At 45.3% G+C, this 16,526-nt stretch overlaps 1 protein-coding gene and 10 non-coding genes across 17 annotated transcripts in view; all 11 read right to left on the bottom strand.

The window, feature by feature from the left end:
• Nucleotides 1–14,593, bottom strand: part of LOC147701582 (uncharacterized) — a 67,641-nt gene extending 53,048 nt beyond the window's left edge. The window contains exons 1-11 of one of the 7 annotated variants that reach the window (XM_086930250.1): nt 13,805–14,593; nt 13,288–13,339; nt 12,193–12,245; nt 11,969–12,011; nt 9,671–9,719; nt 8,795–8,843; nt 7,760–7,808; nt 7,348–7,424; nt 6,811–6,877; nt 6,485–6,540; nt 5,682–6,059 (exon numbers count right to left, since the gene is read on the bottom strand). In XM_086930250.1, coding sequence (XP_086786376.1) covers nt 7,806–7,808; nt 8,795–8,843; nt 9,671–9,719; nt 11,969–12,011; nt 12,193–12,245; nt 13,288–13,339; nt 13,805–13,852 — 297 coding nt within the window. In that variant the 5' untranslated portion in view covers nt 13,853–14,593 and the 3' untranslated portion in view covers nt 5,682–6,059; nt 6,485–6,540; nt 6,811–6,877; nt 7,348–7,424; nt 7,760–7,805. The other 6 variants (XM_086930248.1, XM_086930245.1, XM_086930246.1 and 3 more) reach the window with 6 other exon arrangements.
• LOC147701592 (small nucleolar RNA Z195/SNORD33/SNORD32 family) lies at nt 6,363–6,442 on the bottom strand. Its single transcript, XR_015298757.1, has one exon. It is a non-coding gene; the product is annotated as a small nucleolar RNA Z195/SNORD33/SNORD32 family (small nucleolar RNA).
• On the bottom strand, nt 6,655–6,741 carry LOC147701593 (small nucleolar RNA SNORD35). Its single transcript, XR_015298692.1, has one exon. It is a non-coding gene; the product is annotated as a small nucleolar RNA SNORD35 (small nucleolar RNA).
• LOC147701594 (small nucleolar RNA SNORD35) lies at nt 6,964–7,048 on the bottom strand. Its single transcript, XR_015298702.1, has one exon. It is a non-coding gene; the product is annotated as a small nucleolar RNA SNORD35 (small nucleolar RNA).
• LOC147701595 (small nucleolar RNA SNORD50) lies at nt 7,636–7,704 on the bottom strand. Its single transcript, XR_015298713.1, has one exon. It is a non-coding gene; the product is annotated as a small nucleolar RNA SNORD50 (small nucleolar RNA).
• LOC147701596 (small nucleolar RNA SNORD50) lies at nt 8,672–8,740 on the bottom strand. Its single transcript, XR_015298714.1, has one exon. It is a non-coding gene; the product is annotated as a small nucleolar RNA SNORD50 (small nucleolar RNA).
• Nucleotides 9,555–9,623, bottom strand: LOC147701597 (small nucleolar RNA SNORD50). The gene has a single exon (XR_015298722.1). It is a non-coding gene; the product is annotated as a small nucleolar RNA SNORD50 (small nucleolar RNA).
• On the bottom strand, nt 11,852–11,920 carry LOC147701598 (small nucleolar RNA SNORD50). Its single transcript, XR_015298729.1, has one exon. It is a non-coding gene; the product is annotated as a small nucleolar RNA SNORD50 (small nucleolar RNA).
• LOC147701599 (small nucleolar RNA SNORD34) lies at nt 12,079–12,146 on the bottom strand. Its single transcript, XR_015298638.1, has one exon. It is a non-coding gene; the product is annotated as a small nucleolar RNA SNORD34 (small nucleolar RNA).
• On the bottom strand, nt 13,171–13,249 carry LOC147701600 (small nucleolar RNA Z195/SNORD33/SNORD32 family). The gene has a single exon (XR_015298765.1). It is a non-coding gene; the product is annotated as a small nucleolar RNA Z195/SNORD33/SNORD32 family (small nucleolar RNA).
• LOC147701601 (small nucleolar RNA SNORD35) lies at nt 13,619–13,706 on the bottom strand. Its single transcript, XR_015298696.1, has one exon. It is a non-coding gene; the product is annotated as a small nucleolar RNA SNORD35 (small nucleolar RNA).
• Nucleotides 14,594–16,526: the final 1,933 nt, after the last annotated feature.

Here is a 16,526-nt window from a genome sequence, read left to right on the forward strand (position 1 = left end):
CATACATACCTATCTGAAAAAATGCGTGCACAGTAGTGCACACGGCTGCAGGGAGACGCCACGGACCATGTGGGACCTAGAAAATACAGAAAAAACATAAGATTATTACAATAGAAAAGATAGCTGACCTCAAACTGCAAAAGAGCATCGGATCGGAACTACTCCGTGCACAGCGGTGCACATCGCTGCAGGGTGACGCCACGGGCCATGTTGAACCTAGAAAAAAAGAAAAGAAACATTACATTAGCCTAAAAACACAAATCTGGCTTACCTGTAAAGGAAAACAACAACAACATACATGAACCATGTTAGACCTAAACATAAGAGAAAAAACATAACATTAGCTACAATACAAAGATGCCTTACTTGGATCCTAAAAAAAACAAAAACATACATACCTGTCTGAAAAACGGCGTGCACAGTAGTGCACGCGGCTGCAGGGAGACGCCACGGACCATGTGGGACCTACAAAAGACAGAAAAAACATAAGATTACTACAATAGAAAAGATAGCTGACCTCAAACTGCAAAAGAGCCTCGGATCAGAACCACTCCGTGCACAGCGGTGCACATCGCTGCAGGGTGACGCCACAGGCCATGTTGGACCAAGAAAAAAGATAAGAAACATAAGATTAGCCTAAAAGATCAAAATGGCTTACTTTTAGACGAAAATAACAGCAACATACATACCCGTCTGAACAGCTTCGTGCACAGCGGTGCAATCGGCTGCAGGGAAACGCCACGGGCCATGTTGGACCCACAAAAGACAAACAAAACATAAGATTATTAAAATAGAAAAGATAGCTCACCTCAATCTGCAAAAGAGCCGCGGATCGGAACAACTCCGTGCACATCGCTGCAGGGTGACGCCACGGGCCATGTTGGACCTAGAAAAAAGATAAGAAACATAAGATTAGCCTAAAAGAACAAAATGGCTTACTTTTAGATGAAAACAACAGCAACATACATACCCGTCTGAACAGCTTCGTGCACAGCGGTGCAATCGGCTGCAGGGAGACGCCACGGGCCATGTTGGACCTACAAAACACAAACAAAACATAAGATTATTAAAATAGAAAAGATAGCTCACCTCAATCTGCAAAAGAGCCGCGGATCGGAACCACTCCGTGCACAGCGGTGCACATCGCTGCAGGGTGACGCCACGGGCCATGTAGGACCTAGAAAAAAGATAACATAAGATTAGCCTAAAATAACAAAATGGCTTACTTTTAGACGAAAACAACAGCAACATACATACCCGTCTGAACAGCTTCGTGCACAGCGGTGCAATCGGCTGCAGGGAAACGCCACGGGCCATGTTGGACCTACAAAAGACAAACAAAACATAAGATTATTAAAATAGAAAAGATAGCTCACCTCAATCTGCAAAAGAGCCGCGGATCGGAACCACTCCGTGCACAGCGGTGCACATCGCTGCAGAAAGACGCCACGGGCCATGTTGGACCTAGAAAAAAGATAAGAAACATAAGATTAGCCTAAAAAAACAAAATGGCTTACTTTTAGACGAAAACAACAGCAACATACATACCCGTCTGAACAGCTTCGTCCACAGCGGTGCAATCGGCTGCAGGGAAACGCCACGGGCCATGTTGGACCTACAAAAGACAAACAAAACATAAGATTATTAAAATAGAAAAGATAGCTGACCTCAATCTGCAAAAGAGCCGCAGATCGGAACCGCTCCAGGCACAGCGGTGCACATCGCTGCAGGAAGACGCCACGGGCCATGTTGGACCTAGAAAAAAGATAAGAAACATAAGATTAGCCTAAATAAAAAAAAACATGGCTTACATGTAAACGAAAACACTTACCCGTTTCAAGAGCTTCGTAACAGCGACTTCAAGCAGAGACGATCAGGGGAAAATGGCATTTAGAATCCTACGGCAAATTTCGGACTTGGGGGCGTGGTTTTGAAGTTCTGAGTGACAGACAACGTCACTGTCTAAAGAACATCAAAAATCACGCCCCCAAATCCGAAAAGGACGGGGCTACATCAGAGTGACTGATCTCTCCTCTTAATGTGGCTTTTAGTCTCCAGTATTTCTCTCATCCCAGAAATAAAACACGTGGCCAGCCCAGTCTGGGGTGATATAACAGGCTCTCCGATGCCCAAGTTGCTGCAGTCTGAGCTGCGATGTTTCGCCGAGATAGTAAGCGCTTCATCCATGTAATTACAATACAATTCGAGAGACCTTATTAAAGGTTTTATGATACTCATTTAATTTGAGAGGCCTTACTCTACTCGTCACAGACATGGAGAAACACGAGGAACTTCACAGAAGATAAGAAAACAGATTTACAGTGACGGGGTTAATACATGCTTCCTGAGGGTCAGACTGGGGCCAGGAAACTAATCCTGTCTGCAATGCAGCCTATTTCCACAGCGAGTGCCCACTGAAATTTCTGACAAAATCCGGCAAGTGTTTACTCACACAAACAAAGTGCAGGAACAGCAGCCAGCACATAAATGCATGGGTTGCTTGGGGGATACGAGTTTGACATGTTCCCCTCCTTTACAATAAAGTGACAAGCAAGGAGTAGGAGTGTGAAACAAACATACTTCTCTTGAAAAGAGGGTCCCCAAAGGCACAGAACCAGGGAAGCAATAACGCTCAAGTCATTGCTGCAAATATAGGCAGATGATACATAAAAGCACATATCTGCGCGTATGGCGGACGTGTGATCTTGGGTCAAACAATGATTCATGCTGTGTAAAGCTTTGCTTGCTGCCCTCAGGCTGACGGTAGGGTAGCTCATCAAAAGACATGCACACAATTTTTTTATTAATTGCTTACATTCTCACAACACTTACAAGCTTCCTCAGCACAAGCTCTTTCCCACAGTGCGCGGCGCCCCTGGCTACTCCTAATGGTGCACCAGGGAGCCGCGGTGCGCAGTTTGGGAACCACAGCACTAGATTATGACTATACACAGAGATCCCCTACTACAGAACTTAAGTTCACATTTGTTTAGAGGTTCAAAGGGAGGACTCCATTAGTCTGGTAAGGACTACATTGAGATTCCACACTGGAGAGGATGGAGTTCTTGGTGGAATTCTTTTGAATCCTTCCATAAAAGCTTTGCTAGCAGGAACCCTAAACAAAGACAAATGTCTTTTGTAGGAAGGCCACTATGGCAGCTAGATGTAATTTTATAGATTTATGAGCTAGATTACATGGTTGTAGATGCAAGAGGTAATGGATGTTTTGAATGAAAGCATCTGGTGGGTTGATTTGAATATGTAAGCAATAAATGACAAACCTCTTCCATTTTGCCGCATGGTAGAGTCTAGCTTCTTTGATAATGTTCATACAGTCTGGCAGAAGATTAAGATAGCCAAACTCTAGGATTTCAGGAACCAGATCGCCAAGATTAAGCTGATGGGCATCTGGGTGTCCTATCTCCATATTGGAGTGCGAAGCTTGGGTGAGGTGCAAGTTGATGTGGCACTACTGATAGTTCCAACAGTTGTGAACCTTGGTTGCCTGCCCATGTTCGAGCAACTAAGATCATTGTGAGGGAGCGCAGTTAAAGTTTAATCACTAGTAGTGGGAGGTGGAAAAGCGTAAGCAAATTTGCCGGACTAATTCAGCCATAGTGCATGCCTTTGGGATACTGCATCCTCAACTAATTTAGTTCAGGTTTGTCAGAAATTAAGTTATAAATATCCCATTTGGATGTTGACAAACACATACATGGTTCTTAAAAAAACGGAGGGGTATTCGTAAGTCAATCTTACGAGATTGATTAGTATTGCCTCTGGAACTAGGCTATTCCAGAATGCAGGGCCCATGGACGCATGTGCTTCAAATAAGTGAAGCCATACTGGCCTCACTCTTCAAATCAGTTCATAGATCACAGGCTCCAAACGAAGTCAGGACTAAAAAAAGCCCGAATGCGAAGAAGCTTGCATTGCTGCTACCTGCTTAGTGGTCTCCTACCTCCCAAGGTAAGTCCATGATAGCAAAATTCCAGCCAGAAAACGGATAGACCATAACCAGTGCCCTGCTGCAGGCATCACAATGACTCCTGCCTCCTCATCCTACTTGATCTCTCCTCAGGATTTGACACCGTCAAACATGAGAACCTACTTGAGCTGTTAAACACCAGAATGGGTCTATCTGGGACTGTTCTCAAATGGTACACTTCCTTCTTACATAACCGATCTCAGAAGTTTAAGATCAACAACGTGTTGTCCTCATCTGTACCTGTAACATTAGGTGTCCCACAAGGATCTTCCCTATCCCCCACTTTGTTCAACCTAGTCATGGAACCACTCACCACCTTGCTTCAAGCATCTAATGTACACTTTCACATGTACGCTGATGACACTCATCTCTACCTCAAACTAGAATCCCCGGAAGACATCAAACTTCTGAACTCCACGCTCAGAAACACCCAATCATGGTTGGCCGATAATCACCTCAAACTTAATGCACAGAAAACTGAGTTCCTTCTGATCTCTCCTCCCGTGAAAATCTCCACCACCCAATCCTGGCTCAAGCACCTAACCGCACTCCATATCCAACCCACCATCGTGGACTCAGCAAAATCCTTAGGCATCACATTGGACGCCAATCTCAACATGCAGCAGCATATCAGCAAAGCAACTAAAGGAGCTAACTTCCAAATCAACACTTTGAGGAAACTTCAACCCTTCTTCCCTGCTAAGGACTTCCAAACCGCAGTACAAGCCCTAGTCATCCCACGCATAGACTACGCAAGTGTGGCTCTCAGCGGTCTCCCCCATCTACAACCGCACCACTAAGAGCCTCCTTGAACGCCGCTGCGAGACTGATCACTGGATCAAGAAAACATTTGCATATTTCCCCTGACTTAAGATCCCTGAACTGGCTGCCTTCCGAAGCCAGAATACAGTTGAAAATTGCCTGCATGACACACATGGCTGTACACCACAGGTCACCCAACTACCTCACCCAAAAGTTGACCGTATCAGGAGGTTCGAGAACCAATAGAAGTTCAAAAAATCTCCTCCTGAAACCTCGAAGATTCCGGAAGGAAAAAACATACAAACGCTCCTTCTCAGGAATGGCACCTAGGATCTGGAATGCACTCCCGCCCGAAACGAGGCTGATCTCCTCCACTGCATTTTTTAAGAAAGTAAAAGCCATACTAATGGCTAAATTCACCTGAACTCTATTTTGGTCCGATCTAAGACCTTACACCGACTCTGTATTAGCTGTTTATTTCATTATCTACATGTATTATGCTTTTATCTGATTGCGATCTTATTTTGTTACTCACGTACTACCTATTGTCATTATTGTAACAAAAGTCTGCTTAATCACCCTCTTGTTTCCCTTACCCCTCCTCTCTGTAAAGCGCTCCGATATATTCAAAGATCTTGTTCAAGCTATATAAAACTTTGAAAATAAATAAAAAATAAATCATAGCTGAACAAAGCTCGTCAGGACGTGGACCATTGAATATAAAACCTCTGTTCCCAAATAAGTAATCCATGTTTCCGCCTATGAGAGGCTACCTTATGTGCAAGAATAGCAAAGAGTACATCACACACTGGGAGAGATACATCAAACCTGCATTCAGGGTTGCAACCTCCCAAAACATTCATGAACTTTTGAGAGCTAGTTTGTGAACACTTAAGGCAATGATTACCGTTCGCTTTAATCAAGAAAAAAATGAAGTTGTCAAAAAAAACTTTATTTTACAGGACAGAAACCACCATTTTAATTTGGTCTGATCGAGATTGATACTGGACAGCCCGATTAAACATCCCGAAATACACACTAGCATTTGCCAGCCTTCCTAATGAGGGTGGTGTCATTATCTAGCGTGGGCACACTGGCTTGTGGGGAAAAAGGCTGATCTCTATTGATGTGACAGGTTTGCTGTGACTGCTATCCAGTAAAGCCGAGGTTTCCAGACTCAGCCTAGGGGTCCCAGGTTACTTTAGTATGCCAGAGAATACTGCAGGGAAACACGATGGTAATTAAGCGTCCATGTTAGCTTTGGTAGACCAGTATAGACGGCTCTTCTGCAGATCCAACGTCCAAGTGCCTAAAAAAGAGAGAGAACAAACGTGTTTGTTTGGGGAAAGACCAGCTACAAAATACCCATTACTTACACGCCAGAAGAAAAGCCTACTAGTCTCTGATAAATTTGTTTATTAAAAACCAGCAGACCACCAGAACACAATGTTAAGCGCTAAATATAAGCTTTCATAAAATGGTCTGTTAGTAACGCTTGACCAGACACGCTGCAAATTTCAGACCTTTAAGCCACATGGTCATCCCATTACACAGCAAGGGGTGGGGAGGGACATGACAAGCACCATGCATTGTAAGATGGCTTCAAAGGGTGAAGGTCTCAGATGGTAGTGCATGTACACGCATCTCATGGTCGTGAGACTCGAATTAGACGTTTGCCACATCACCGACCTTCAATAGGAATACAAAAGTAGAGTAAAAAATAAAGGCACTTACCACAGAAATAACCTGTTCTTGGCAGAAATCTCAAAGGTTTCATCGTTCAGAAGAAACTGCATGGAAGTGAAACTGAAAGTTACGAGTGATCAATCTTAAACTAAGACTTCGCATCAGAGCTCAGCTTCAGAAGAACAAGCTTCAACACATGCACAGCAGAACCACTGGGTGAACAGGCATCAGCAAAGCCATATGGCATTATCGTCACAGCTCCTTTAGGAACTAGGAAGACCATCGTGAGAAAGACATCACCTGCCCAACTCCAATCAATCCCACTACCACAGGATTAGTTTCATCCAGCTGCATTGTAAAGGACGCAGTCTTACCTCCCAGAGCAGCGATGGGTCTAGGATGACTCCCTCCTTCAGTGAACACCTTCCCCGGACCAGATCCCTACGAGTGCAAGAGCAGCATGGATGAATACTTTGAGTCACATAGCACATCTCAGAAGTACAACAGTACAGTTTAACCACATACAGAAGCCAGCATCAGTAAAGCCCTTGGGCATTATCGTCACAGCTCCAGGAAGCTTAGAAGACCATCGTGAGAAAAGCATCACATGCAGCTTCAGGTCAGAACATACACCTCTAAACAGAGACAACACAAACTTAGACCATCTCTGGATGCTCTTAAACATGTCACCGTATCTAAAGCACACAAGAATATTTAGCCTCACGCAGTTGATGATCTGATGTAAACATGTGTTAAGCTTCGAGTATTGACATTGAAAAGATACTGTCTTGGTAGCCAATTGAGTCACTCAGTAAACTAATGTCCCACATAATTTGTGTCATTAGTTATGAACCCAGTTGTTGGTGTTTGGAGCCTACAGAAACAAGCAAAGTAGCACCCTCCATATTTACCTTCCAACAGGCCAGCCTCACAGCATGGGCAGCGTGGTGGCTGCACGTTGATGTTCCTCAGCTTGTAGGACAGAAACCTTAGACAAAAAAAAGGCACACGACAATCAGTTGCAGCATTTCCCAGGTTTGCCCATTTTAAATAAATTCTACCCATGTGTCAAAAGTTCTGGAGCAGCAGCCAGCCCAGTTATTCTACTGAAGGCCATAACGAACCAATCAATGGCTGACGCGATGACAGAGCAGGAAGGATTCCCTTAGCCTCCACCCCAGCCTGACCAAGAGGCACAGACCTCAGCAGTCAGATCCATAGAGGTTGTCGTCACTAGTCTCTGGTTCGGGATAGACTCATCACTGGTCTGCTTGAAGGGGAAGCTGGGGAATGCATCAAAAGCAACGAGGAAACAGTTTGTACCTGTGAGCTGCAGATCAGTGCTCCTTGCGACCATCCTGGACCTGTATCACTGCAAGAATAAAGAAGCATTTAGCATCAGCTCCTGCCAGCAGATGGACATGTGCAGTGAAGGCCAGTTATACGTCATAGGAAAACAAAGATCAGCAAAAACAATGCAGACGCATTTTACAGCACTAAAATAAGTTTGGCATAATTTATATGATTATGGAATTCTACAACTCCGTAAAAGTACTAAAGCACAAAATGTAGGTTTTACTATGGTCCGAGCTTCATATCAAAATTAGATACATTGGATTAATGTTGGCAATGCATTTTAGGGGCTCATTACGAGTCTGGCAGTCCACTCACAGGCCAGAGATCCATGGCTGATCTCTGCCAGAAGCATTGGTCCGTGCAGGAACATGTTTTACCATTCCCATTGCGGAGCCCATTTTAAAAGGTACTGCAGTAACACCAAAGTACTGCCCTCCAGTGACAAAAGTCAATCTGGCAGGTGGTTGCTTTCACGGTGTGGGAGCATGGTAGCAGTCCTCTTCCGACTCTGCCAAAGTCGAAAGGCCCCTAGAGTCTCCAATAGAGTAAATCCACGGGCGACCATAGGCTTACACTATAGCTTACTTAAAGTAGGTCCCGTTTAAAGCAGGTCGCTCAAAGTATGGCTTGGAAGAATTGGGCAATAATATTTCTCTGAAACTCACGTTAACGTGAAGGTGTAGCCATAATGCAGTTTTTAATTTGGTCCTTGAGCAAATGACTATTCACACTTGGCAACTCTAACCCTCGACTCCGATGCACCAACCCACAAAAAACCTGGCCTAGAATGTACTCCAGAGCAGAAATACTTCCGGTATAAGGTGTTGCTGGTACCAAAGACAGCCTACACCCTAGCCGTCTCCGGAGCAAGAGGCACAGACCTCAGCAGTCAGATCCATAGAGGTTGTCGTCACTAGTCTCTGGTTCGGGATAGACTCATCACTGGTCTGCTTGAAATGGGGCTGGGGAATGCATCAACAGCAACGAGGAAGCAGTTTGTACCTGTGAGCTGCAGATCAGGGCTCCTTGGGACCATCCTGGACCTGTATCGCTGCAAGAATAAAGAGGCATTAGCATCAGCTCCTGCCTGCATGGACACGTGCAGAGGACGGCCAGTTATTCATAGGAAATCAGATCCGTAAAGCCAATGCAGACGCATTTCATTCTAACACTACAAAACGCCATTGGTGCATAATTTAATTGAAAATATGGAATTACACAAAAGCAAATTACACGGCGGACATGCCTCGATAGCACACTTTTGATGCCAATTTAGGATTACAATTTGGGTTTTGCATCTTAGCGTCTCCAGTAGACTTCACCCACAGGCAATTCTAGGTTTCACTTTATAGCTCACAAAACAAAGTGCCAGGTTTAAGACATGCCGCAGCTAAAGTGTGGCTTGGCAGCGTGATGTCATGGTAGTTTACATTTAAACTTCATAAAGGACATTAGGGCGTAGCCAGAAAGCACCCTTGTCGTAATGTTTTCCTAGAGCAATATAACATACATCGCTTACAAGATGGCTGATGCAGTCAAGCAAACAGGGCTTGAACAGCTAGGTAGCATGGACAGACGTACATTCAGGTTACTCTCGTGTCTCCACACTTTACAACTCAATAAAACACTTAGATCCAGATGCACCCTTCCTCTAACAAGGTCTGGCCTCTTAGCGCGCACAAAAGAACCAGTGGCCGAGTATAAGGTGTGGTGGGTGTCAGGACTGGACCTAAACTCCAGCCGTCTACTGAGCAAGGGGCAGACCTCAGCAGTCAGATCCATAAAGGTTGTCGTCACTAGTCTCTGCTTCGGGATAGACTCATCACTGGTCTGCTTGCAAAGGGGGCATTTCAAAAGCAACGACGAAAGTGTTTGTACCTGTGTGATGCAGAGCAGGACACCCTGGGACCATCATGGACCAGTAGCACTGCAAGAATAAAGAGAATAATCAGCTCCAGGCCTCAGCAGCTGGACACTTGCAGAGAAGTGACAGTAATTTACTCATAGGAAATACAAAATGGGCAAATCCAATGCAGACGCATTTCTTTAACATCCATTACTAAATGCTACTTTTGCATAACTTAGCACAAAAAAAATTGGAATTACACAAAAGCAAATTACACTACGGTCATGGCTCGATTGGTTTTACTTCGGATGCAAATGTAGGATTACATTTTGGGTATTGCATCTTGGCGCCTCTAGTATTTACAGTATAGCTTACATAAATGTACCAAAGCAATGAAGTTATCTAAATCCACGCAGGGCGAAATGAGTGGGACGACAGGACCTCAAAAAGAATGTTCTGGGAAACGTGACATTTAGTGTGGAAATGGGGCAATCTTTGGCTACACATGATTGGGACAGGTAGTTTCAGCCTAGATTGAAGAGGACCACCCATTCCTTTTGTGACAGACTTGATCTAGAAGATCTAGTCATGGGTGGTAGAGCTCCTGGCCTGGATAGTATACTGGCTGACTTTTCTGCACCACAGTACAATGATAAAGTGAGATTGTTTGCCAATGCAATAGCCCGCAGACGTTCCTATACTGGAGCTTGAGATGTTCCGAGCGAATACCGATTTTTAGAAAAGTAACTGATGGTACCAGGAAATTATAGGCCTATTAGTCTAATTGATTCAATACAATAAGTTGTGGCACGCTTATTACTTGCCAGGTATAGGAATGGATTTCCACAAAAAATACTTTCCATTTTGGAGGACGAGTTCGTATTATTAACAAAGCATGGTTTCTTCCTACTTTATTGGCAGACTGTGGTGCTTGCCAAGGGCATTGTGTATTCTGCCTTTAGCAATCTTTAATCTGTCTTTGATCTAGTCTCGCACAAGTTGTAGATGGCACTACATCCTGGGTATGCCCTTGGGTCCACTTTGCTCAATAGTTCACCTTCATGGAGGGAATTTTGCCCAAGTCCAATGGGGTGCTCAGGGTGATATTTAATAGGAAAGGAGATTCATCTAGTGTCCTAGCCCAGCCCCCCCCCCCATCCTTTGTTTATGAATGGTCTCCCAATCTTTGGCTAGCTGTCTATCAAACTGACTAGCAGGTTGATGGATTAGCATGGTTTGCAGATTAAAAGTATCCACAAACATGAAGGAAGGTAATTTCCAAATCACTAGTGGGTGGCAACATGTGCTGGTCTGCTTTGAATTCTGCACATCTAAGTCTTGTCAATACTGCCTAAATGAAATTTATGCAGTACAAAAGGGGTGGAGATGGACGGAGCATCTGAACCAACCACTGTGAGAAGGTGGCCTGATATGCAGTGCTCACTATTCTAGTGAAGGGTGATTACACCACCTTGCCCCAGCTGTTGTGCAGCCAGTTGTGTCAGATTTAGATGGCCAGCCAGGGGTGGCATAATACATGCTGGAGCCCCTGGTAGGCCCTGGGTACACCTATGCCCCGAGTTACAGGGTCTGATAAGGTGGCCCAATACCAATTGGTAAATTCACCTAGGGTACACGTTGTAATTTAGTGAGAGAACAGCTAGGCTGTGGGTCTGATTGGCAGGCCCACAGCCAGAGAAAGTCGTAAACCAGTGAAACAAAAGCAAAAAATCTGGGTGATCATAGGATTGCAAACCCCACTCTCCTACAACCACACTCACACCCAGTCAACAGATCTGGGTTTAATCCATCACCGTTCTTTAGCACACTCTGATTTGTATATGACCATGTCTGAACTGGGGTGGCAGTCTGACACTGTGCCTCATGGGAACAGTCCAGCCCGACGAACTAAAACTGAAAACTGAATACTTAGGGTGTGGTGTAGCCAATACACCATCGTAATGTCTTCCTTGAGCAATAGATTATACATTACTTACAAAATGGTTGCTGGGGAGTAGAGTAACAATGGCATTAACAGCTAGGATAGCATGAATAGTGGTACATACAGGTTACACTTGTGTACACATGTGAACCCTTGCCCCTCACTAAAGGCCTGGCCTCTTAAAACTCACAAGAACAGAAACTGTGGCGCAGTATAAGGCATGGTGGGTTCCAAGACTACACCCCAGCTATGCCCTGAACAAGGGGCACAGACCTCAGCAGTCAGATCCATAGAGGTTGTCGTCACTAGTCTCTGGTTCGGGATAGACTAGTCACTGGTCTGCTTTACGGGGGAAATGTATTAAAAGAAACGATGAAATAGTTTGTACCTGTGTGAGCTGCAGATCTGAGCACCTCGGAACCATCATGGACCTGCATAACATTAAGAATAAATTACATTAGCAAAGCTCTTGTGACCATCAGCTGGTCACTGGCACAGGAACGTCTCAGTAACTAAGCAATTTCATAGGAAATCAAACAATGTAGGTAAAATCATCATTGACGAGGCAATTAAGATAATTAGCTCCAGATATTGGGGCGAGGGTGGGACTACCTTAGAAGGGACATCGGCGATGATACTCAAGCACGCCCTCAGCGGCAAAGTTTCTGGAGAAAAAAAACACATTCTAAATTAGTGGCAGAGCAACTTTATACAAGGAACAACCCCACTTCTGAAGTAGGGAAGAGTATGCAGACATCTAATTGCAGTTTAGGTACAAAGTACACCAAGGAGACCATTTTAATGCAAGTGAATATTGTTCATCCAGTTAGCTGCTAAATATAAAGCGATATTTCCCGCTGCTAAATAAAAAAAAAAGGGATATTTCCCGCTTCTTCACATTTGCGAAGAACTGGGCTTACAGGGAAGCACTCGTGTGCATTACTGTTAAACTCAGCACATCAAGGGAATAATATGTGAATGTTTATGGGAAAGATGAGTTTCGGAACTAGTTCATGTAGCTATGAAACTTAAGACCAAGAGGGAAAAATCTGCCACGGTCACACGGCGAGGCATGAACACCAGATGTCTGCATAGCCCTACCAAACCCCAAGTGAAGGTGGATGGGGCACCCAAGTGGTGTTTAGTACATACAACTTAAGGTTCTTATCCCCCGAATTCAGGTTAATCACAGACTATTATTGTAAAACGAGCAGAATACTTTAGCACTTTAAAAAAGTGAGCTCTTGCTTTTAAGTGGGTAGGTGAAGTACAAAATAGGTTGTCATGGTAGTCGACAATAAAACAATCTTTCACGGTCAAGCTAAAAAACACAACGTCTCATTTTGTAAAATAACTAATCGTCTAAGTTTTGTGAAACGGAACGTCTGAGTGTTTGATTGCACAAACCGCATTACAAAGAATTGGACCTACAAGGTGCAAAACCTTGCCTATCTGCATTAAACTCATCCTCTTCCACACCCGCGCCCAGCCCACAGACTGAAGGATGGAGGTAGCTTGCAAGGAAGAAGGAACAATAAACACAATGCAAATCACCCAGATACTAAGGAGAGAAGCAAGGAAAAGACGGGACAAGTCTCAGATGGTAGTGCATGTACAGTATCTCATGGTCGCAAGACTCGAAAACTGACAATATCAAATCACAGACCAGTGCAGTCGCAAGAGACGGACACATAGTTTTAAACTTACCAGTATGGCAGAGTTCGCAGGGCTGTAAGAAACTGCACTGGCCAACAGCAAACTGCAAAGAACAAATCGCAAATATGTTTATAAAATGTAGAAGACTGACACTCAAATGTAAATTTGGCATTACTACACCAACCTTCCAATTGAGAATACCATAGCCAGACTCATCAGGAGGAAAAAGCCCCCGAAATTGTGGATGCCTAGGCAAACGACAACTGTAGCAGAAATGAACGGAGTTCTTTGAAATGCACGGGTAGGGTAACCTACACACCACCACATTAACGACAGCACCAAGATTCAAGAGAGCCTGAAAAACAAGCCCACAATACTACACGTCCAGGCATCAGCAATGCCATGTGGCTTTCTCGTCACAACCCGCGGGCAAGCTCAGAAGACCATCGTGAGAATGTACATCATTTGCCTGACCCCCTGACCTGAAGGGACATCCACTTCCAGGCAAACGCAGGAAGATTGGTAGCTCTGGAGCACTTTATTACACAAACCGAATGATCGATCATACCTCAAGCCGCTCTCTCCAGCCAACTTCTTTATATCCATCTTGTTCCATTGATGGGCATTCCTCTTGGTTAACCTGTGGGTGGAACACGCAAGAGTTAAAGACAAAAACTAAAGCCTCAAAACATGTCTGCCACAGTGGGCGCACACCGCTTTCCTGGTAAATGCACAATAGGAGAGTCCCTCAGTCTCTGCGTGTCAAGTCACAGAGGTGCACTTTTCTCAACATAAAATTTAGAGCCCACCACGTCCAGTCTTTTGCAACTATTTTAATTAATTGAAATATTAGAATGTATTTATTCACTGGGCTTGTGGGCAACTGCCCTATAGAATGGATTATTGGCGCCCAAACTGGTTTATCTACATGAATTGCACCCGATGACCCCAGTGCAAAGACACAGGATTGCTATGGGGAGGAACACGAGGCCTTTAAAACTGCCCTGCGTCCAATGGCCGCAGTTGGACAGCGCATGGAAGTGCTCTGTAAGGATACATTTTCAGTAGTCGCATTAACCCACTGAGTTCTCTTCAAATCAGGATGTATATGGTGAAATATAAAGGGTCGAGACACTGCCTTTATGCAGGTTGGGAAGAGCTTCCCACAGCAGTGCGCACTACTATCGCTTCCGTTCTCTTTTTATCCAAAGTATCCCAGAGTTAACCCAATGTTTGACTCCGCCTGCTGCCCCACAACCTTCGTACACGTCGGTGCCGGTATTGCCAATACCCACCACAAACCCAATGTCCTGAGGCCCCCAGACGGAGCCGGGCACACTAAGAGCATGAGCCCCAGGTAGGGTCGGCGCCCTCTATCGGCCCCCAAGCCCCTTTACTTCTTCGATCGCCGCCACTGGATTCTTGCACTGCCCCATCCTGCTGGTGAAGCTGGAGGCAGTGGGCACCTTGTAGTCCTCATTGGTCTCGGCCACAAATTCCGACAGTGATCTGATCCGGCATCGCCCCGGCTGCAGCGCGACCCCACACAGAAAGGAGACCCACGCTCAACCTGACCTGGAAGCAGGAGGGGAATCACTAGTTCCCGCTCGCAGGGGCACAGCGGGAGGGGGCGGGAAAGGCACGGACAGCGGGAGGGGGGCGGGAAAGGCACGGACAGCGGGAGGGGGGCAGGAAAGGCACGGACAGCGGGAGGGGGGCGGGAAAGGCAGGGACAGCGGGAGGGGGGGCGGGAAAGGCACAGACAGCGAGAGGGGGGGGCGGGAAAGGCACTGACAGCGGGAGGGGGGGTGGGAAAGGCATGGACAGCGGGAGGGGGCGGGAACGGCACTCACCTGGACTTCCTCCGGCAGCGGTCGGCCGCGGAATGAGCAAGTGAAACGTTGACGACCAAAAAAATAAACCCCTCCCACAGCCACCCTAAAAGGGGCTGGATGAGAAAAATTCTCAGGAACGCCCACGAGTCACCTCGCTTAATGACGGACGCCTCTGTTTTCCAATGGCTAGCCTCCATTTATGGAGCTAGCCAATGGGAAACAGAGGCAGAACAAACAGACATACTGCAAAACAAAAGATTGCCTGTGCGAAACGCTGCTTGCGCAGCTTTCGGCAGGCGAAACCTAAAAAGACTAACTACAGGCCCCAGAGCAGCTGTAGGATTGCCTGTTCTGTGCATTAAAGGAAGCTTACATTGTTGCAACCTCTGCTGTATCTGTTTATGGTCAGTTAATGACACTTTGAGAAACTTTCAATTAAGAAAATGCTAAAGCATCTTTTATTCCCTCATCCTGTTAGTTTCCCCACCTATTGTTGCTGCCTTGCCTCTTCAGAAATAGTATTTCTCCCCTTTCTGCCTCTTTGTCCTGCTTTCCTTTTCTTCCCCTTTGATTCTTTCACACTTTGTTCTACTTTGGTATTCAGTCTTCTACCTGCTGCTTGCCCATTTTGTCATACTGAAAGCCTTAATGTGGCTTTTAGTCTGTCTTCAGTATTTCTCTCATCCCAGAAATAAAACTCGTGGCCAGCCCAGTCTGGGGTGATATAACAGGCTCTCTGATGCCCAAGTTGCTGCAGTCTGAGCTGCGATGTTTCGCCGAGGTAGTAAGCGCTTTATCCATGTTATTACAATACAATGAGAGACCTTATTAAAGGTTTTATGATACTAATTTGAGAGGCCTTACTCTACTCGTCACAGACATGGAGAAACATGAGGAACTTCACAGAAGATAAGAAAACAGGTTTACAGTGACGGGGTTAATACATGCTTCCTGAGGGTGAGACTGGGGCCAGGAAACTAATCCTGTCTGCAATGCAGCCTATTTCCACAGCGAGTGCCCACTGAAATTTCTGACAAAATCCGGCAAGTGTTTGTGTTTACTCACACAAACAAAGTGCAGGAACAGCAGCCAGCACATAAATGCACGGGTTGCTTGGGGGATACGAGTTTGACATGTTCCCCTCCTTTACAATAAAGTGACAAGTAACTTAAGCAGGGAGTGTGGAACAAACATACTTCTCTTGAAAAGAGGGTCCCCAAAGGCACAGAACCAGGGAAGCAATAACGCTCAAGTCATTGCTACGAATATAGGCAGATTATACATAAAAGCACATATCTGCGCGTATGGCAGACGTGTGATCTTGGGTCAAACAATGATTCATGCTTTGTAAAGCTTTGCTTGCTGCCCTCAGGCTGACGGTAGGGTAGCTCATCAAAAGACATGCACACAATTTTTTTATTAATTGCTTACATTCTCACAACACTTACAAGCTTC

This window comes from Lissotriton vulgaris, chromosome 7 (assembly GCF_964263255.1).
Source record: "Lissotriton vulgaris chromosome 7, aLisVul1.2, whole genome shotgun sequence".
In the NCBI taxonomy this organism is placed as follows: Eukaryota; Metazoa; Chordata; class Amphibia; order Caudata; family Salamandridae; genus Lissotriton; species Lissotriton vulgaris.